The sequence below is a fragment of the Lithobates pipiens genome, unplaced genomic scaffold (genome assembly GCF_037356315.1).
Source record: "Lithobates pipiens isolate NorthernLeopardFrog02 unplaced genomic scaffold, aLitPip1_a1.2 Scaffold_16, whole genome shotgun sequence".
Taxonomy (NCBI): Eukaryota; Metazoa; Chordata; class Amphibia; order Anura; family Ranidae; genus Lithobates; species Lithobates pipiens.
The window spans coordinates 432,150,926-432,174,297 of NW_027507748.1; the positions used below are offsets into that span (position 1 = coordinate 432,150,926).

Genomic DNA, 23,372 nt, shown 5'->3' on the forward strand with positions numbered 1-23,372 from the left:
TGCTCCAGTGCTGTAAGTGGCCGGAGCAGTGATGACGTCACTCCGGCGCATGCGGAGTGCCCAGAGCGCCTGCGCCGTTGACAGCGGTGCCCTATCTTTGTAAAATATTTTTGTAAAATATCTCCTTAACCGCGTAGGTTAAGGAGATATTTCTTGGACCCACAGATAAGCCTAGATTAAGGCTTACCTGTAGGTCCAAGAAATATCTCCTTAACCTACATGGTTAAGGAGATATTTTACAAAAATATTTTACAAAGATAAGGCACCGCTGTCAACGGCTCCTGTGTCAGATAAGTGACACATAATGGACTACCATGCGATGCATAGTAGTCCATTATGCTTTACCTTTGTAGGTCAAAGTGTTTTGTAAGGGTTTTTGCTATCTGGGGCAATTTTCTGATTTTTCACATACTTGTTAAATGTCAACATTTTTTGTTAGAAAATTTAGAACCCCCAAATATTATACAGTACATTTTCAGAAAGCAGCACTGGCGAATAGAATAGTCTCTGTTGCAATTTTTTTTATTTTAAAAATGCAAATGTTTAGGAAAAAATTCACTTCAATTAATTTTCTCTAGAAAAGGAACGATTATTAAATGTAAAAAAACAAAACAAAGTAGATATAAAGAGTAACAGCAATATGCTATACTGTGGAACATATATTGCAGTAAGCGGAAGTTTAACCCCTTCCCGCCGAGCGTACGCAGATCTGCGTACTCGGCTTCCGGGGGGTATACCGGGATGATGCCCGCACCTGCAGGCATCATCCCGGTGCCGTTTTGTTCAGCGGGCGATTGGCTTTCCAGCCATAACAACCGATGCGGCTAAAAGCCGCTCGGCTGTTATGCCGGAGGAGCGGGAGGGGACGTCCCCCCCTCCCGCCGCCTCTCGCCGCTGTTACCGGTGCTCCCGCTTGATCGGGAGCACCGATCAGTGGTCCGACGCCTCCGGCTGCTGCGGAGGAACTGGAACGAAGCCGTAATCGGCTTCGTTCCAGTCTCCTCATCGTAAACACGGAAGCGACGTCATGACGTCACTTCCCGTTTACTCGGCTGCCAATGGCGCCGGTTTAAAAAAAATATCCGGTATTCAGAATCGCCGTTTTCGGCGATCTGAATACATTGAAGTGTAAAGGAGGGGTGGGGGGTCTTTTAGACCCCCGATCCCTCCATAAAGAGTACCTGTCACCACCTATTACTGTCACAAGGGATGTTTACATTCCTTGTGACAGCAATAAAAGTGATCAAATTTTTTTTTTTTTTTTTTAAAACAATTTAGTCGTTTTAAAATAAATAAAATAAATAAAAAAATAAAAAAAAAATTTTCAAAGCGCCCGCCGTCCCCGCGAGCTCGCGAAGCAAAGAAAACGCATACGGAAGTCGCGCCCGCGTATGTAAACGGTGTTCAAATCACACATGTAAGGTATCGCCGCGATCGTCAGAGCGAGAGCAATAATTCTAGCAGTAGACCTCCTCTGTAACGCTAACCTGGTAACCGTAAATTTTTTTTAAAGCGTCGCCTATTGAGATTTTTAGGTACCGTACTTTGTCGTCAATCTACAAGTGCGCGCAATTATAAAGTGTGACATGTTTGGTATCTATTTACTCGGCGTAACATTATCTTTCACATTACGCAAAAAAATTGGGCTCATTTTACTGTTTTTTTTTTTTTTTATTCATGAAAGTGTCCCTTTTCCCAAAAAGTTGCGTTTAAAACACCACTGCGCAAATACCGTGTGACATAAAATATTGCAACAATCGCCGTTTTATTCTCTAGAGCCTCTGCTAAAAAAAAAATATATAATGTTTGGGGGTTCCAAGTAATTTTCTAGCAAAAAATATGGATTTTAACTTGTAAACACCAAATTCCAAAAATAGGCTTAGTCATGAAAGGGTTAAAAAAGAACTATAGGCACATTTATTTATTTATATTTATTTATTTATTTTTTAGGTAGGGGTTATGACCCTCCCTTGCGCTGTCAGTTTTTTTTTTGCAAACTGTGTCCCATTGCGGAGATTTCCCTTTAGTTCCTTTACCATAGCCAAACAGGAAGTGAGATGAGATCCCTGCAAATTAAGGAAATAACTTGGGGGCTCCCAGGTCACCAGAACTAGTGACCCCATTGGAAGATTCCCCTTTATTACTTTTCTGGGCGCAACCCAAAATCTGGGTTCTCTTTTACTTTTACTTTCAAATGATAATGGTAAATAGAACAAATAGAGAGCGTGAATCTCCTGAAGGGGGGCACAGGCAGCAATAAAAATCGACAGATGTTCTAATTCCTCTGCACCCTATCCTGTCCCTATAGGACTTTAGTTCTGCTTTAAAACACTCATATGACAGCTTGAGCCACCCTGTGCCTGAAACTTGTATTACAGGTCTAGACACTGTAAGGAAATGTCTTCATGGAATGGGTGCAGAAGTCATGGGGGTTTGTGTGTCCAAAAAATGGGAGCAGCTTTATCCAAGTACTGACTGTGTTCTTTGGCTATGTCTCTGTAGAAAACAGCAGCAGGAAGCGCAACAAAGTGTCCGTGTTTTTAACAGAATTGGCTGGTGGAAGTGTGTCAGCAGGATTGCATGTTGAAACTAGGGCACGATTGCGAGTTTGAAAGGGCAAAGATCGCCAAATTCAAAGTATTATTTATCGTATTTATCAGCGTATAACACGCACTTTTTTCCCCTTAAAATCAAGGGAAAATCGTGGGTGCATGTTATACGCGATCCCCCGCTGACTGTGAGGAAAGGGGCGAGCGGAGCCAAGATACACAAAGCTCAGCTTTCTGTATGTCAGCGGCGCTCGCTCCTCTCGCAATCATCGGAGATGGGCGGGACTGTGAGCAGAGCAGAGTCTAGCTGAAGTACACGCTGCTTTTTGTATCTCGGCTTCGCTTGCTCCTCTCCGCTTACAGTCAGCGGAGATCGGCGCCAAATTTAAATCAGAACAATGCTGCAAAGAGACTGGGCAAGGCTGCAATGATGGACAAGACTGCAGATGGACATTGATAAGGCTGCATTGATGGGCATTTAAATGTAAGTTTTTTTCCTTAAAACTCCCTCCTAAACTTGGGGTGTGTGTTATATGCTGATAAATATAGTATATGTCAAATGCATTAAGAGATGAGTACAAAGGAGAACACCACAAAGTGAAAAACTCCCATTCCTACGCACATGTATCTGCTTGTGTGTCAAACAATGCATTGTTTTTATAGCCAGGAACCTAGTGCACAGCACAGGGAAACCCTGTCTTTGGTTCAGATCTATGCATGCACATTTCAATGGACTGCCCTACCCCCGAGAAATGTGGGGAATAAAGTCCCTGGCCCCTCTGTAAAACCGTGACGAACCACACTGTACTGCAACATCATGTGGGTTGGCACATGCAAAAACATGTGGATGCCGATGTATTGAGGCGTCATTAACCACTTTCCAACCGGCGCGCGCTGATGTACACCAGCAGAATGGCACGGACAGTCAAATGGGAGTACCCGTATGTCCCTTTAAATTTGCCGCCGTTCCAAAGGCATGCACGCCGGTCGGGACCCCCGTGAGTCGGATTGCGGGTCTCGCCCACTTGATCGCCGCGGGCATACCCGCGATCGTCTCACGGGGATATGCTAATGTAAACAAGCATCTCCCTGTTCTGCCTAGTGACAGTGTCACTGATCGCTGCTCCCTGTCATCGGGAGCAGAGATCAGTGACGTGTCACACACAGCCCTGACCCCCCCACAGTTAGAAACACACCCCAGGACACACTTAACCCTTACACTGGCACCTACTGGTTAACCCCTTCACTGTCATTTACACAGGAATCCGTGCATTTGTATAGCACCGATTGCTGCATAAATGACAATGCTACCAAAAATGTGTCAAAAATGTACGATGTGTCCGCCATAATGTCGCAGTCACTATAAAAATCGTTGAATGCTGCCATTACTAGTAAAAAATAAAAATAAAAAAAATATTAATAAAAACTATGCCCTTTTTTTGTAAACGCTATAACTTTTGAGCAAACCATACACTTATTGAGATTTTTTTTAACCAAAAATATGTAGAATACGTATCGGCTTAAACGGAGGAAAAAAAATGTTTTTTTTATACATTTTTGGAGGATATTTACTATATCAAATTAAAAAATTAGTTTTTTTCAAAATTGTCTTTTTTTGTGTTTATAGCACAAAAAATAAAAAAAACTGCAGAGGTGATCAAATATCACCAAAAGAAAGCTCTATTTGTGGGGGGAAAAAAAAGGATGTCAATTTTGTTTGGGAGCAACGTCGCACGACCATGCAATTGTCAGTTGAAACGACGTAGTTCCGAAATGCAAAAAGTGCTCTGGTCTTTGGCCAGCAAAATGGTCCGGGGCTTAAGTGGTTAAAGGGGTTGTAATTCCTCAGGGTTTTTCACCCTAATGCATTCTATGCATTAAGATGAAAAACCTTCTGTGCTGCACCTGCTGTCTGTGTTAATGGACGCAGCAGCAGGACACGGGAGCACGTCCGCATGAGTGACACCAGGGAAAGTGCTTCTCTGTCAGGGCACTCGAGAAGAGGAGGAGCCAGGAGCGCCGTGGAGGGATCCCAGAAGAGGAGGATCGGGGCCACTGTGCAAAACCCTTGCACAGAGGAGGTGTTATTTAAAAACAAAAGAAAAACAAGACTTCACAACCCCTTCAAGAATTAATGGTTTCTCAACGAATCTGCTAAAGAACAGTGTGTTTCTACTGCCCAAAGCAAACATAGGCAGACTCCGCACAGTGGGGTCTGGGTTTGGTACCCAAGGTAGACAATCTAAGATTACTGAGTGAGGAGTCAAATTTTGACTCATCAGTCCAGAGCACCTGCTGCCATTATTCTGCACTCCAGTTCCTATGTTTTTGTGCAATATTGAGTCATTTAGCACTGTTTCCATGTGCTATGCATGAAAACCTAAGAAATGGGGCGGACAAAAATGGCTCTAGACTGACGAGTCAAAATGTGAAATATCTGGCTGTAGAAAAAAGGCAGTTTGTTTGCAAAGGGCTAAAAAGCGGTACAATAATGAGTGTCTGCAGGCAACAGTGAAGGTGGAGGTCCCTTGCAAGTTTTATTCATTTCTACAAATGGAGTTGGAGATTTGTTAACCACTTCACGACTAGGCCAATTCTGACATTTCTCTCCATCCTAATGTAAAATTCCAAATTTTTTTGCTAGAAAATTACATAGAACCCCCAAACATTATATATGTTTTTTTAGCGAAGACCCCAGAGAATACAATGGTGGTCATTGCTTTTTATCTCGCACGGTATTTGCGCAGCAATTTTTCCAACAAGTTTTTTTCAGAAAAAAAAACAGTTTCATGCTTAAAAAAAAAATAATAAAAATAAAAACAGTAGTTAGCCCAATTTTTTTGCATAATGTGAAAGAGGAGGATACACCAAGTGAATAGACACCCAACATGTCACGCTTCAAAATTGCATGCGCTCGTGGAATGGCGCCAAACTTTGGTATTTAAAAATCCCCATAGGCGACGTTTTAATTTTTTTTTACTGGTTACATGTTTTGGGTTACAAAGGAGGTCTAGTGCTAGAATTATTGCTCTCGCTCCAACGTTCGCGGCGATACCTCAAAAGGTGTGGTTTGAACACAGTCAAGACCCCATATCTCACCTCTAGGCTGGGAAGAATAAAATAATAATAAAAAAAAAAACGATCCTGGCTTCCTAGCCAAATCGGCACCGTTAAATTGAATATAGAGGCCGGGCGTGACGTCATAACATCGCACCCGGCCTCCAAACGATCATAAAGACTCTGGAGACGATCTGGTCCGCCGGAAATCTCTATGGTAACTTGCGGGGTCCGACGGATCCTGTGACCGACTCACCGATGGAAGCGGTGAGTCCGTACAAGCACCGGAATGCGGCGGGAGGGGGCGTCCCCTCCTGCCGCCCGTAAGAATGATCAAGTGGCGGAACAGCTGCTATGATCGTTCTTATGGTGCAGGGAATCGCTGGCTGAAAGCGCCGATACCTGAATGATGTCTATGGCCTCAGGCATCATTCAGATATAACCACCGAAAGCCCATGACGTCAATAGACGTAGTAGGGGCGCCAAGTGGTTAAGCATCAGTGTCCTCAATGCTGAGAAATACAGGCAGATACAGGCATCACCGAGTCTGTCTGGGATTATATGAAGAAACAGAAAGATTTGAGGCAGCCTACCTCCCACAGAAGATCTGTGGTTAGTTCTCCAAGATGTTTGAAACAACCTACCCGCCAAGCTCCTTCAAAAACTGTGTACAAGTGTACCCACAAGAATTAAGGAACTGATGCTGTTTTGAAGGCAAAGGGTGGTCAGACCATTTATTGATTTGATTTGGATTTCTCTTCTGCACACTTTTCATTTTGTTATTTGACGAAAATAGACTCAACCCTTATATTTCTGAAAGCATTCTTAACCAGCTCAATACAGGGCACTTACACCCCCTTCCTGCCCAGACCGATTTTCAGCTTTCAGTGCTCTCACAGTTTGAATGACAATTACTCAGTCATGCAACACTGTACCCATATGAAACTTGCGTCCTTTTTTCATACAAATAGAGCTTTCTTTTGGTGGTATTTTTTCACTAGTTTATTTTTTATTTTTTGTGCTATAAATAAAAAAGACCCTAAATTTTGTGAAAAAAAAATGCCCCTTTCTGCTACATATCTTTGGTAAAAATAACACAAATTAGTGTATATTATTTTTTATACAGAGTTGTCAATATATAAGCTATTTCTAACACATAGCATGTATATAGCAAAAAGTACACCCCAAAATACATTCTGCTACTCTTCCAGAGTATGGTGATACCACATGCAAGACTTTTACACAGCCTGGCCACATACAGAGGCCCAACATTGAATTAGTACCTTCAGGAGTTCTAAGAGTATAAATTACACATCTCATTTCATTCCTACCTATCACACTTTTGAAGGTCCTTGAGCACCAGCCCAGTGGAATTACCCACAAAATGACCCCATTTTGGAAAGCAAACACTCCAACGTATATATTCTGTGAAGCATGGGCTGCAAATAGGTACTCATGTACTCTGATGGGCTGGAGACAGGTACTCGGGTAACTTGAGGAGCTGCAGCCTGGTAATCGGGTAACTTGAGGAGCTGCAGACTGGTACTCGGGTACTCTGATGGCCTGGTGACCGGTAATCGGGTATTCTAATGGGCTACAGATAGGTAATGGGATACTCTGATGGGCTGGTGACTGGTATTCGGTACTATGAAGGGCAGTGACAGGTACTCATATGGACTGTGACAGGTACTCATATGGACTGTGACAGGTACTCATATGGACTGTGACAGGTACTTGGGTACTCAGATGAACTGTGACAGGTACTCATATGGACTGTGGCAGGTACTCTCAGATTCTGATAGACTGTGACAGGTACTCATATGGACTGACAGGTACTCAGATGAACTGTAACAGGTACTTTGATGGGTGGTGACAGGTCCTCTTTATTATTTGGGGGGGGCAATCAGTGTGGTTGGTGCACACTAAGCGGTAACGAGATGTTACTGCAATCTCCTCACACACAATCGGTGTGTGAGGAGGAGAACACGGTAACATCACGTTACCAGGGTTTGTAGACATTTAGTGATCGGCTGTGAAAGGATCACAGCCGATCATGTGGTAAACAGCCGCCAGCCAATGGCTGTTTACCAGCGTCGGTGACGAGCATTGTTCCCGGGAACACGCTGCCACCGACGAGATCGCGTGCATGCGCCGTGCAAAGTGTGGCGGTACCACCTGTGATCGGCTGTGACTTCATCATGGCTGATCACGTGGTAAACAGCCATGCCCAATGGCTGTTCACCCTCCTAGGTGGCGAGTGGCGTCTCCGTGACATGCCGTCACCGAAGAAACAGGGATGCACGCAAACGATCGCGTGAATTCCCTGTTTAATAGGAGGGACGTCATATGATGCCCTCCCAGAACGAGAGCCACGCCGACTGGCCATCATATGACAGCCGGTGGCAAGTGGTTAATTTACAGCAATATTCACACCTGCCTAACAATTAGTTTTTATTTAATTAAATATTAATTAAAATTAATTTAGCACAGTACTGTGCATTATATACACACATACACACACTCACCAGCCACTTCATTAGGTACACCTGTTCAATTGTTTGGTAACAAATTGCTAAGCCAGCCAATCACATGGCAGAAACTCAATGCATTTAGGAATCTAGACATGCTGAAGTTCAAACCGAGCATCAAAAAGGGGAAGAATGGAGATTTAAGAGACTTTGAACGAGGCATGGTTATTGGTGCCAGATGGGCTGGTCTGAGTTTTAAAAAAACGGCCGAGCAACTGGAATATCCAACCATCTCTAGAGTTTACAGAGAATGGTCCACAAAAGAGAAAATATCCAGTGAGCGGGAGTTGTGTGGACGAAAATGCCTTGTTGATGTCAGATGAGAATGGGCAGAGATGATAGAAAGGCACCAGTAATTAAAACAACCACCAAGGTATGCAGAATACCATCTCTGAACGCATAACACATCCACATCGAATCTTGAAGCAGATAAGACGCTGTCAGCTAAGAACAGGAAACGAAGACTACAATTCACACAGGCTCACCATAAGTGGACAATAGAAGATTGGAAAAAAACGTTGCATGGTCTGAGGAGTCTTGATTTCTGCTGCGACATTCAGATGGTAGTGTCAGAATTTGGCGTAAGGCACATGAAAGCATGGATCAAGCCTGCCTTCTACCAATGGTTCAGGCTAGTGGTGGTGTAATGGTGTGGGGGGGGGGTTTGATGTTTTCTTGGTATACTTTGGGCCCTTTAGTATAATTGAGCAAAGGCCCAAGCTTCATCGCTCATGGTGTTGGCCTGCCCCGTATGGCCTTCATGGTCTCGACTCCCACTAATGGGATCACTGCCATGAATCTGTACAGCACCTCATTAGCAAGGTCTTCAGATGTGGAGTACCCTGGAAATCACTGTCTGCAGGACCCAGTGCCAAATGGCAACAATATAGGCTGCCCCTGCTCTTGCATGCAGGTCCTGGGTATGTGCCCTCTTGGCTTTAGGGCCGTAGGCGATCAATCCAGGAGAAACCTTTCCTCCCCAGCAGGTGTGTGCAGACTAGGTCAAGAAATGGAAGACTAACGTCCACTAAAAGAGAGAGACATTGTAGGCACATTCATCACCTAACAACACAAACTAAAAACTGAGGCTTAGCTGAGCTGGAAGGGGTTATGCTTGGCAAGGAATCCTTTTTTTACAGGACCCATTCATCTGAAAGTGGCAGTAAAATACAAGTAGCTATGTATATTAAAGCAGTATTTATTAAACCCAAAAATGTAATATATTGCAGCTTACCAATCATTAGGTGTGTGTGTGTGTGTGTGTGTGTGTGTGTGTGTGTGTGTGTGTGTGTGTGTGTGTGTGTGTGTGTCCCTCTCAGTGTTAAATGGTTTGTCTCATCTCTAATGATGCATTCTGCTGGAGAGCTTGTTCTTTAAAAAAAATTAAATAAAAAAATTGTGTTTTTTTCAGCTGGATCACCAGATGAAAATATAAGAAAGCCTGAACAAGAAAATGAATGAAGTCTTCAGATCTAAGAAATGGCAAGCTGCAAAATAATAAATGTTTGGTTTTGGGTTTAAAATTGCTTTATGTACTCTGCTCCCTGTTTTGTAAAATTAATTAAATTCAATAAATGGTTGTCTTTTGATCTTTTGCTTTGTAATGTCTGTATATCTACAATAAAGTGCATATTTATAAAATAGTAAAAATAAATACGTTTCACCAAGCATCCACTGGGGGTAAATCAATCACGGTCATTTAAATCGCATACACCAGGAATTTTTGTGTGGTTACTGTTTAATAGCAAATGACATACTGTTATCTGTTCCATAAGCATGGCATTTGTTGCCTCTGTTTCGTGCAGCAAACCACTCAGATGATCCACACTCTTTGATGCTGTATTGAGCTTCTCATTTAGTTCTTCCCTGGAAATTTCAGGCTGCCATTGGGGTGTCTCTACAGCTAAAAACAAAAAGTAGTAAACAAAATATTTGCATTAAAATCTTGCTACAAACACAAATGAAACCAATTAGACCCGGTTCACACAGGGGCAACTTGTCAGGCGACTTAGCCATCTGACAAGTCGCGTTCCGTTCTGTACTATGGAACCGTTCTAATAGGAGTGACTCAAGTCGCTCAGACTTAGAAAAATGTTCCTGTACTACTTTTGGGGCGACATCAGGCGAATTGCATTGACTTCTATAAAAAAAAGTCATTTTGCAAGCCGCCGCTGAAGTAATTTGCAGGTCGCCTCTAAGTCGCGTTGCAAGTTGTGCTGCCCCTGTGTGAACCGGCTCTTATCTAAAAGATCTAGAATGTTTTATTTTTTTCAGATAACAGCATTTCCTTTAGTTATCAGACACACTAGGGACACACTAGGGAAATGTATGAAGCCCAGCAAAAAGGAAGGAAAGATTTTCTTAGAGTTGAGTCACCTGATAGTTTCCCTCATCTCACTCTACTTACTGCTTTCTTAGCCTAGGTTCACACTGATGCGATGCGGGAATGAGCGCGATTACAGAGCTGGTTCCCGTAACGCTCTTCTCCCGCGGGCAGTTCACACTGCCTTCTACAAACCGCTGCGGGTGTCATTACATTGTTAATGACACCCCCTGTTATTACATTGTTAATGGCACCCCCAGATCGGTTCACAAATCGCAGTGCAAACTGTGAACTTGCACAGTTCGAGCTTTATTTTGGTGATATTTTCAAATTTTTGAGAAAAAAATTTTTTTTTTTTAGGGTAAAATGTATTTTTGGCTACAATTCTTTGGTTGAAACAAAAAAAAAAAAAAAAAACACCCACATCAGTGTATATCAGTCTGTGTAAATGTTTTAGAGTCTACAAACTATGGTGTGTGTATATATAAGAATTGATCAAGCCCGATGCACGCATGGTACAGTGATATATTAGCAGCCAGCCATTGTACATGATCATTGCCAGTGGAACAACGTCACCATAGTGACACTGCATTTGAACGGGTAACAGTATGCAAACAAACAACTATATCTATATATTCTATTATTTTTTTCAACAATTTTTTTATTTTTTTTACATATGGTCACCAGAGCAATGCAATGGTCACATGGTACAGGGCTGTTGGAATTGGCCCCGTTTTCTTGTGATCGCTCTGACCAATCACACAGTAGTAAGCAAGGCATCATGAATTTTAAAATTTTTTACTACAGTGATTGGTCACAGCAATCACATGATACCAGGGCTGCTCAAGCACGTCCTCCCAGAACAACAGAGCACCCACTTGGCCGTTTATGTACATTCGCCTTGCGGGAAGTAGTTAAGCATGTGCTACAAGTGCGAAAAACACCAATGCTAAAAAATTATTTATGCTAGCTTATTAACAAAAACGGAGTGTTTACCTGTTTTTAAATCAGATGAACTAAGTAGCTGCTCTAGACTAGCTATATGAGTGTTGGCAGAGGACACAGAATCTGTGTCTGTGGTTTCCATTCCTTCACCTTCTTCTCTAGCAACAGAGTACAAATCCAACACAAGGTCAGTTGGTCTTCTTTCTCTTAAGCTTTTCACAGGCTGCTGTGAACCTGTAGGATCTGCATGTAAAAAAGAAACGGAGAGTGAGAGAGAGAGAGAGAGAGAGAGAGAGAGAGAGAGAGAGAGAGAGAGAAAGAGAAAGAGAAAGAGAAAAAGTGTATATGTGTTTGACATTTCCAAAGCCTGTCACAATCATTAGCTTCCCCAGGAATGCACTAAATTGTAGATGTCATGGCAGCAAAAAAAATAAATATAAAAAAGTTAATTAAGGAAATAGCCTATTCAACAAAAAATAAATAAAAAATAAGATTCAATCATGTATGGCCACTCTGAAGCATAAATACAAATAGATGTAAGAACTCTTATATCCTGAGGCAGTTATTTTATTTTTAGGCTACATTCACACTAGCATTTTTTTTAACTCTTAAAAGCCACATCCTGTGTGTCCAAGCACACCATTTTATGCTAGAAGCATTTTTCAAGCTTCAGCATACAGGAGCAGAAAAAAATAGTTTTTGTATAGATTTTGCAAGCGTTTTTGCTGGCAGAAAAAAAAAAAGCAGAAAATGCTCCTAAAACAACAACTTTTGAGCATTTTTTTCCTTCATGTACTGGAAAAATGATAATAAAAAAGGAACACAAAGTTTGAAAATGCTACTAAACAAGCTGCCACAAAAACTGCATTAGCATTTTTCATCCAGCGTGTTCTTTTCCACTTATAAAAACCGCTAGTGAGCATGGAGCCTTAAAGCGTTTGTTAACCCAAAAAAAATATATATATATATACTGGTTTCTTAAAGCAGATTACATAGCACAGCGCAGAGTGATAGGCTGCTGTACTCTCTGCTCTCCTCTCTCCCCCCTCACCCCTTCCTTCCTCCCTGTCAGCACCCTCTGTCTGTCTGTCTCTGCTCGGCCCGCCCCCCCCCACCACTGTTATTATTAAAAAAAATATAAACCTATAAATTGTCACTGCCAGCCCCTCTATTAGAGGTGGGAATAGCACACTGCGTTAAGCATTTTTTTAAATGAGCGTTGTAAATACTGATTTTTAGCTGGCCTCAGGCTGTCACGTGACACGTGGCCACTTTACAGCTATGAGACAGGGATTCTGCGGAGGAAAGGAACGGTCATGTGATCTCCCCAGCTGATGTGAGAGGGAGATAATGGCCCCTCCCACAAAAGCCATCCATCAGAGCTGGAAAGGGGCCGCAAGTCATGTGACCGGCCTGAAGATAGCTAAAAATTGGTTATTTACAACACTCATTTAAAAAAAATGCTCAACACAGTGTGCTATGCCAGCCTCTAATAGAGGGTCTGGCATAGACTTTTATAAACCCTTTAATCAGAAGTATTTTACAATGTAAATAAAAGCAATATTGTCTAGATTTCAAAATGCAGTGATGTCCTACTCTCATGCACTTCTATAATGCCTTAATGTTTTCTTTGTTTGCTCTGCTGTCATACAAGTAAAAATAAATGCACATCCTTGAACATTCAAGTAGCAAACTAATGGGATATTCTGCAAACACTTTTTAGATGTCGCTAATATTTGCATGCACAAACAGGTGTTGTTCTCATTTGTCTCCCACACAATGCACCAAGGTACATACAGTGCCTTGCGAAAGTATTCACCTCCACACACTTGATGTTTTTCCAGTTTTTTTTTGTTAAAACTTAGAAACAAAATAGATTTATTGGGGCTTTGTACCCTATGATTTACATAATACCTTTGACCAGGGATGTCCAAACTTTTTTCAAAGAGGGCCAGATTTGATGAACTGAACATGCGCGAGGGCCGACCATTTTGCCTGACATTCTTTGAACCATTAAAATTCGGTCCAAGTGTGTTCGTCCGAGTACTAATACACTGCCCAACAAGAATTCTCTTGCCTTTGTGGCTGTGTGTGGTGAAGAGATGAACTCAAAATGTATTATTTGGATATACCGTATTTATTGGCGTATAACACACACCTTCACTTTAAGAGGGAAGCTTCAGGGAAAAAAAAATTAAAACATTTTAAATAAAGAACTGTGAAGCAAAATAAGGGTCAGTGCCCATCTGCAGAACCACCATTGCCGGGAACGCAGCGCCCACCACTGCCGGGAACGCAGCGCCCACCACTGCCGGGAATGCAGCGCCCACCACTGCCAGGAATTCACTCACCATTGCCAGGAATGCAGCCCCACAATTGCAATTGCCAGGAATGAAGCCACCATTACCATCAGTGCAGCCATGGAGGGCAGGACGAGCGCCAAAGACATCCTACAGGAGAATTTCCTGTTTACACAACGGCCTCTTTAAGAGAAAGTCCCGCGTCCTCTGATGGACAAAACAGTCGTCCAATGGCAGAGATGGGACTTCCTATTACAGCTGCCGTGTAAACAGGAAATTCTCCTCCTGTGTGCACAGCACTCGTCCCGCCTCCTCCCTCTGAGGCAGCCGGACTATATATCTTTTGTGACCCCGGCGCTCGGAGATCGTCGGGGGCCACAAAAGATGTATATGTTTAAATAACTAGGCGGTCACTTTCAGGTAATTGGAAAAAAAAAAAAAAAAAGGCAGGGAGCCCACTCCTAGGCATAACCCCTGCCTGTTACTCAAGGCTTCCATTTTTGTAGCACGCCATAAACCACAAGTTAGAGGGGCAGGATCTTTGTCTCCTATGATCTACTCCAAGAAAATATTTTACATGTAAAACAAAAATCGTATTTTCTTTATTGTACATCATGTGACACGGAGTATCATCATATCCGTTACAACAAGCCAACTGGCCCCAAACAAGTAAACCAGATGTTAGAACCTCATGCAGTCTGTAAAACAGGCCATCCTCAGTGGTTCTAACGTCAACATGGTGAAAAAACTTTGTAAAAGTATTAACTGAAAACCAGGTAGCTACTTTACAAAACTTCAACTACCAAAGCCTGATGACGAATAGCCCAGGAGGCACTTGACAAACTGTAGATCTGGAAGCTGCGTGACCACTCCTTGGGCCTTCGGGAAGCACAGAGAGGGAACAGCAGCAGTTGACTTCAGGTAACACCTGAGAGCACAAACCACATCTAAAGTGTAAAGAGCCTGGTCCCCTGACACCTGAAGCTTAGGGAAAAAAAAAAAAAAAAAAAAAGGCAACACAACATCCTGGTTTGGAACGAACAAGAAAAATGGTGGAAGAGGCAACAGAACCACCTTGTCATGGTGGAGCGCCTTGCAGGAAAAGGGCAGCCAATTCCGAAATGTCAGACCTCGAAAGAATGGACTAAAAGAATATCCTGGGTGGGATTTTGTACAATACATAAAGCACCGAGCTGAGGTTCCAAGAAGTCAGAGTCCAGACCATTGGAACATGTGACACCTGGCACAAAGCCATTTACCAAGTAATGTGAACCAATCAGTCTCTGAACAAAGACCAACAAGGCTGACAATCAAACACTTGATCATACTCTAGGCCAGACCTTGATCAACTTGAGACTGTAGAAAAATCTTAGTTAGACTTACCGGTGATGGTATTTCTGGACGTCATTCAGTACAGCACTTGGAGAGAGCGTAGCTCCACCCAACTTCCCAGGAAACACTGCGAATAGTGCTTTTTAAAAAAGGCAGCCCACTTCCACCATGGCCTCAGTCCTAAACGAGAAACCTCCAACCATGCCGAAAGACAGAATTTTGAAACAAAATATACACATATAACAGTGCAAGTCATATTGGAAACCACTAGGGGGGGTAATAGCTGCTGTCCTGAAGGACTTCTAGAAACAGAGTCACTGGTAAGTCTAACTAGGGTTTTCTCAAAAAGTATTTCAGGGCAGCACTTGGAGAGGATAAGAGAGAAAACTTACTTTAGGGTGGGACCACCGCCTGTAGGACCTTTCGGCCAAAGGCCTGCTCTGAGGTAGATAGATCTATTCTATAATGCTGGACGAATGTAGTGAAGCTTGTCCACGTTGCAGCTTTACAGATCGGGTTGGGTGAGGTGCCAGCCCTCTCAGCCCAGGATGTTGCTACTGCCCTAGTTGAATGGGCCAGAATACCATCCAGTGGTATCTGCCCTAAAGCTTTGTAGGCTTATTTAACGGATGTTCTGAGCCATCTTCTTACTGAACTTTTGGAAGCACGTTGTCCCTTACAAGCCCCTGAGAACAGCACGAAGAGCATTTTACTTCCTGAATTGCCTAGTAAATTCCAGATATCTCTTCGCATCCAGTATATGGAAATCTTCCTCTTTATAATTGGCTGGGGATGAGCAAAACGTTGGCAGAGGAGACCTTAGGTAGAAAGCCTGGGTCCACCTTTAAAACTATCCAATTTGGAAAGACCATTAGGAAAGGTTCAACCATGGAAAAAGCCTGCAGCTCACCGACTCTCCTGGCCAAGGTTACTGCTACCAATAGGGCCATTTTCCAAGTCCACTTTCTTACTATTGCCTCTTTTAGAGGTTCAAAAGGTTTCCTACTTAGCCCCTGCAGCACCACTGACAAGTCTTCAAGGTGCTAACTGCTAACCCTTTCTCCATTCCATCATGAAGAAATTCCAGGATGGAAATGATCTCCTGTGGCAAATACGCACTAGGAGTTGTAGCATTTCCAAACCTTGAAATAAATATCTCTAGTGACTTTTTTCCTGCTGTTTTCTTTAGGATCTGCTCCTCAGAAACCAGACTGCTAACTTGAGCTGGCTTACATTTAGAAGCCATATGGGTCCCTGACTCAGTAGATCATCCCATGGAGGTAACATCCAATAAGCTGTAAGGGGGGAAAAACATAACACAAACAGAAGTCCCACGGATGACCCAGAGCATCAAAACCTCTTGCCTGATCCCTTCTGTTCAGAGAAAAGCAAGTCGGGAGCTTTGCATTTGAGTGGGTCGCAAACAGGTCGACCTGAGGACTGCCCATTTGGTTTACCACCATTGTCTTCCTGCCCAGGGACATCAGATTTGTTTCTGCTCAGATTAGGGTTCGCCTGTCCTTGGCTCAGGAGATCTTGCTCCTAGCACCCCCCTGCTTTGTCATGTAGGGGACTGCCATGGCATTGTCGCACAAGATCTGAATGTGTTGGCCCCTGATCTCTTCCTGAAACCAAAGAAGCCCCATCAAAATTGCTTTCAGTTCTCTCCATTGGATGATCTTTTGGAGTCTGAGCTTGTTCAGATTCCTTGGGAAAAATTATCTTTCAGATGTGCCCTCCACCCCCAGGAGCTTGCATCTGTCGTTAGCCTTTTTGATACAGGGAATAGCCAAAGGTAGGCCTTTGCTTCGGTTTAACTGGTTCCTCCACCATCATAATTTTCTCCTCACTTGCACAGGAATCACAAACTGTTTTTTAAGGGCTCTACATGCCTCCAATTTTTGAGAATTGCTTGCTGCAGATCCCTTGAGTGGAGGTGGGTACACTGAATGGCTGGAATGGAGGATGTTGGGAGACCCAACGTTGACATCGCTGACCGTACTGTTACTGGCGAGCTCGTCTGGATCTGCTTCATTGTCCCCAGGATCTTTTCCCTTTTTTCGGCAAGAAGATCTTTTGTTGGATAAAGTCGATGCTGTACTTGGGAAGGGATTAGGTTTGCACGTGGTATTTTGTTCTGTTCATATCTGGGAGTAGCTGATTTTCTGAGCTGGCTAATAGAAGCAAAACGTCCAGATACAGAACTCTCATGATTCCCTGGATCCTCAGAGGATCTGGAGCCTCTGCCCCAGCTTACCTGGGCTGGGGCTTGTGGCTCCTGTTCCTGCCATTGCTGCTAGCTCCGCCAAACTCCATGCTGCAGCAAGTGTAGCAGCTCTATTGTCCTTTTTTCCCAAAACTCTAGGTCTCCTCGCCATTTACGATGACTGGAAGTCTACAAAAGCCAGGGCCCGCCTTCCACAGGCCAGAACCAGAAGCCGCGTGCCCGGCCGTAAATTCTGCCCTCCGCCATCCAGACCCGGAATGAACAGAGACCCAGAAAGACCCTGGCTCCACTCTCCAGGAATGGGAAAAACTCTCCCAGCTGGCTCAAGCTGTCGCTAAGTGGGGAAAAAGGGGGGAGCTCCAGAGCATCCCCTACACATCTGGGCTGGCCCAGAGGACCGCAAGGTCCAAAGGAAAAAAAAAGAAAAGCCCACCCACAGTTCCACGCAGCACTTCAACCATGGCGGAGAAAAGGTAAGACCTTTGTCAGGAGGGATGATCACTCTTGCCTAAATATTCAAATGTCTGTGTTGGGATTAAAGCCAAATTTCGTTCAATTCAGAACACATCCGTAACGCTCCAGTGTGTGCACTGTGAGACCCATTATTCTCTAAAGAGTGAAGTAGATTGCTCCCTCAGAAGTAAAATCATCTAGGTACCCTATGACAATGATACTCCGGGTATGCTGGAGCCTCAGAGAGGAAGTCAGGACCTTGGTAAACACGCAGCTGCGGCTAAGCAGAAAAACCCCCCCAAAAAACTGTGCTTAAGGTCTGAGGGCGCAGAAAAAAATGCATACTGGTATGCCGCAAGCTTCTAATAAATGGTGCATTGTAATATATTAATACGTTAAATATCTGCTGTGATACTCATTAAATAAAAAATAGCAAAAGAAAGATTAAAACATACAATCTAAAAATCATAGTCCAGTGCAATATGTAGTCTTCACATAAGTCGGCCATAGACAGATTGAAAATTGGCCAGTTCAGCAGGACTTCAGTGAAAGTTGCCTCTTTTTTTTGACAGCGGGGAAACCCTCTGAGAAATCTTCCAGGTTTCTGCTGGTTTCGGTATCACTGAAAGAAGGATTGGTCTCTCTTCTTATGTGAAAAGCCCGGACCTTTAAGCTTTGCATATACATATAGCCGCAGTTGCTGGCTGTAAAGCTTCCCCCTTTGGAGAACACTTTAAATAATGCCTCCAGACACTTGTTTGAAGCATCTTTAAAACACTGGGACTTCATTCTCTGGGCACATGAGGTTCTTACTGAGATAAGAAACAGCCAGATCTATGAAAGGCAAACTCCATTTTACACTATTTGTGGGGTATTGCTGAGGAAACCTTTTGGTGAAACCACCTTGCTAAAAAGTCTGTGTACAAAACATTCTTTAAATGTGGAAGTATAGAGAAGTTCTTGTGGCAGCCTCCACAATCCAAATCCTCCGATTTTCGGAGAAGAGGCCTTGGGAAGAGGTATTTTCCTCTGAACGTGTAAAAGCTGTAGGAAAATAGATCTGAAAAATGGAGTCAGGTATTCTGACAGCCACTGGGAATTTACTATGATTCCTATATGAAGGTTATGGGATATCAGACCTATTAATCCAAATTCATGCTTTGTCTGTATTTGCATTTAAGAAGCAATCTAAAAAGTTTTATGTAGTGTTCATAAAAGATTAAAATACAAGATTACAGGATAATTTTCCAAAGAGCAAAGTATTAGCAACTGGTAAAAATTTCACGCTTACGTGTGACAGTAACTTCACTCTTAACTTGGAAGAGCTGGGCTTCTACTTTGGACAGCTGCTGCTGAAGAGTCTCTACAGTCTTCCTGTGATCATCTTGTAAACGCCTCACTTGGTCCCTAAAGTTGTTGCGTTGTGCTTCATTTTGAGCACCGAGCTGACTCACTACCTGAGTGTGCTCAGTCTTCAGCACCATGTTTTCTGACTGCACTGTACACAACCTGCAGGATAAAACGAAATACGATAAAAAAAAAAAAACACAAATTAGGTATACAATAAATCCATTAATAGTATTCTCATTAAAAATGTAGTTAATCTTAAGCTCTTTAAGGTTCCACAGTTGTCAAAACTGCAACAGATCCCTTGATGGATCTCCATCTGTGTCTTTTCCAGAGAGTTATCTACATACTTAAAACTATCCCAGTGACAGGATCCTCTTCTTAACCACTTCGCATCCAGTCCAATTCTGACATTTCTCGCCCACATGTAAAATTCATCATTTTTTTCTAGTAAATAACATAGAACCCCCAAACATTATATATGTTTTTTTAGCAAAGACCCTAGAGAATACAATGGTGGTTGTTGCAACTTTTTATCTCACACGGTATTTGCGCAGCAATTTTTCGAACGCGTTTTTTTCAGAAAAAACAAACAAACAGTTTCATGCTTAAAAAAACAAACAGTAAAGTTAGCCCAATTTATTTGCATAATGTGATAGATGAAGATACGCCGAGTAAATAGATACCCAACATGTCACGCTTCAAAATTGCACGCGCTCGTGAAATGCCGCCAAACTTTGGTATTTAAAAATCCCCATAGGCGACGCTTTAAATTTTTTACTGGTAATATGTTTTGTGTTACAGAGGAGGTCTAGTGCTAGAATTATTGCTCTCGCTCTAATGTTCACGGCGATACCTCACATGTGGTCTGCACACCGGTTTCATATGTGGGTGGGACTAATGTATGCGTTCGCTTCTGCGTACAAGCTCATGGGGACAGGAGCGCATTAATTTTTTTTTTTTTTTTATTGTTAATTTTACTTTTATTTTTTTAGTTTGACACTTAAAAAAAAAAATTGATTACTTTTATTCCTATTACAAGGAATGTAGACATCCCTTGTAATAGAAATATGGCACGATCGGACCTATTTACAGTGAGATATGGGGTCAATAAGACCCCATCTCTCACCTCTAGGCTGGGAAGCCTAAAATAAAAATAAAAAAGTTCCTGGCTTCCAAGCCAAATCGGCGCCGTTTTTTGAATGCAGAGGCCGGGCGCGACGTCATAACATCGCGCCCGGCCTCCGAACGATCATAGAGACTCCGGGGATGATCTGGCCCGCGACGACGTCCCCTCCCGCCTCCCGTAAGAACGATAAAGCGGCGGAACAGCCGCTATGATCATTCTTATGGTGCAGGGAATTTCTGTCTGAAAACGCCAATATCTGAATGAGGTCTGTGGCCTCAGGCATCATTCAGAAATACCCCCGGAAAGTCAAGGACGTCCCTGGACGTACCTTGGGCGGGAAGTGGTTAATGGTGGCCAAGGTGCTTCTCTTGAAAAAGTCACCGCTGGAGCATCAAGGAGGGACCCAACCACAAAACAACTCTGGGCATCACTGTTAGTTAAATATTAGTAAAAACAAACAAAAAAAGGCTTTAAAATCAAGTTGGTCTACTGTGCGGACTGCTGGAAGATCTTTTTCTATGTCAACTGGATAGAATAATAAGTCATAAAATTGATCCACCGTCTACACCAACGAGGTGGACGAAGGACTCCTCCCCACTGTGCTATTGTATTCTCAGCTGCCAGAATGCACTGATCAGCGCTGCACGGTGAACAACGTTTTCCAACATTACCGTTCGACAGAAGTCAAACATTAAATCCTCTTCTGTTAAGTTGGAGCAGCCATAGATGGAATTTTGATCCATCTATGGTCAGCATTATAGCAGAGCCTGTGAAGACAAGTTAACTGCATTCCTATAATAAAGAAATGTTGGTATATGGCAACATTTTCAGTATATATTTCTAAACAGTAAAGATACTGTTTAGAAATACTGTTATCAATAACATTTCCTTGAATGGGGCAGAGCCATTTGGTATTCTTAGTTATCCTTAGATCATTGATAGAAAAAAGGACAACGATGTGGGAAAATTGTGGCCTTATCATCACACTTATCAAACATCATTTGGAAAGGTCCAATGAAACAGCTAATGAAGATCTGAACACAAAGGTTTGGTTTAGAGCTATGACAGTGCCAGTTAATAGAGCTCCACTAAGGCCTATTCCACAAGGAAGTCCTCTATTACCTTTGTCTCCTTTACATAGTGCAGCCTAATATAGTCCGATTTCCTGCACATAGATCAGTAGAATATACAAGCCCAATCTCCACTGTTTATACCACTCCTCCGGGCTCTTCCGCCTAACTTAAGAGAACACTGAGAACTGAGCGATCAAATACCGATGATCGCACAGTTCTTAATCTTCAGTGAGCAAAAAGTAGTGACCATCAGTCACCAGTTCTCTGCTCTGCCCCTCCAGAGCCTATACTGGCTGGGTGACATCAACCGACCATGGGACTTTAGCCTATCAACAGAATACGGGTGAAAAAAGTGCAGAACCTCTCCGTCCACCGTATAGGTCAAAGAAATATATATAGTGCACTATTGCCTTTTACTTAAAAAATACTTTATTAAATTGGAGGAAGGCAATAGTAGCTGCAGTATTTAGATCGATACACTGCTCTTTTAAATTATGTGGTTGCCATTTTTTTATGATTTTTTTGCTGAGTGTCAACCATACATTGGACCTTCCTCCAATTTAATAAAGTATTTTTTAAGTGAAAGGCAATAGTGCACTATATATATATATATATATATATTTTTTTTTGTCCTATACGGTGGATGGAGAGTGAGTACGGCGTGCTCGCAGCTTCTGAAATAGAGGAAGCACTGTGTGATGTGCTGTAGCTGGCATTAAGTGCAGGAGAGGTTGCTGTACACCTGTGGACTGAACTTCTACCGAGGAATCGGAAGGAATTATCACCCAGTGTGTGGGATCTTCCCTTATATATGCCTATTTGATCACTGGATCTGGTAAGCGGCTACCTGATTATATTTTTCAGTGTTTCTGGGCTGACAGTTGCTGGAACAAGTGTGGTGCTTTCATCTGAAGGGATGAAGAACTGCTACTAAATTGCTATTTGGCTACTTTTTCCTACATATTGTAAAAGCAGGATAAACAATTCTTCTGATTGTATCAATTCACTTTGACTTGTATTGAGAGTCACTTGTTCATATTACGGACGCTTGTGGACAATATTACACAATAGATCAATTTATATTTATTTTTGCACATGTAGGGATATATTTATTTATATTTTTTGGGTGCAGCACAATTATTTGATTAATTATTTATTTGTTCATGTATTGAAGGCTAAAGTAGGATTGTCTTACTGATTTAATCTTGGTTTAAGTCAAGTTTTTTAAAATTAAATTTTTAAGTCACAATTTTGTTTGAAAATTAAGAAATTAAATAAAATTATTGTTTTTTTTTTTTTTAAACATACAGTCACCAGAGCAGTAACAGTGTCGCCATATAATGGGGTTGATGGCGATCGGGAAAACTGACTGGTGAGTAGCTTAGAGGGCTCTTTAAGTTAATAACATGCTTCTAAGTGTATATTTAACAAGCCAAAATAGACAAAACAGAGGGAATATGCTACTGATGACTTTCTTAAAATGCTAGTTGCCATGATAGTTTCAATACCTTCTGTGCTCTGACCTGGAAGAAGCATGTAGATCACAACTTCAGTCTCCTCTGACTTTCTAATCTGCATATTAGCTCAGTGATTTGAAGTATTTATTTATTTATTTATTTATTAATGAACCCAGAGGTAGCTGGCAAGTTATTAACGGAACCAGAAGTGAAGGGAATCTCCCATGTGCTGTTCCCAGTGACAACCGTAAACATTTTTGGTTTCACTTTCCTCTTTTTCCATACAGGTGAAAGCAACAGTAGTCCAACATTTCTGTTGGCACAAAGTTCCTTTTACATACTCCTTTGGAAACTCAAACCAACATTGCCCTTTTCATTTTGGTTAGATTGGGGAGGGGGGGTTAGAAACTGTCAGGTTCTTTTTACTGCCTGCATATCTGCTTGGAAGAAGATTCCCCATAACTTTCTGCCCTAGTGGCAGTTTTCATGAGGTAAGACAACAAAAAGGTGGAACCAAAAGGTTTACAGTCCTCACCAGAACAGGACATGAGACATTCCCTCTCACCTCTGGTTCCACTGGCAACCCCCAAAACGTAGAATTCCTCTTTACCTTGTTTATTTTTTGGTCTGCAGATGATTGGTTTTATTTCAC

General features: G+C 42.4%; 1 protein-coding gene across 3 annotated transcripts in view; it reads right to left on the minus strand.

Annotated features, from left to right (window-relative positions):
- Nucleotides 1-23,372, minus strand: part of GCC2 (GRIP and coiled-coil domain containing 2) — a 111,971-nt gene that overhangs the window by 1,484 nt on the left and 87,115 nt on the right. For all 3 annotated transcript variants that reach the window (XM_077482621.1, XM_077482619.1, XM_077482622.1), the window contains exons 19-21: nucleotides 19,006-19,223; nucleotides 11,454-11,645; nucleotides 9,892-10,037 (exon numbers count right to left, since the gene is read on the minus strand). In XM_077482621.1, coding sequence (XP_077338747.1) covers nucleotides 9,892-10,037; nucleotides 11,454-11,645; nucleotides 19,006-19,223 — 556 coding nt within the window. The remainder of the gene's footprint in view (nucleotides 1-9,891; nucleotides 10,038-11,453; nucleotides 11,646-19,005; nucleotides 19,224-23,372) is intronic.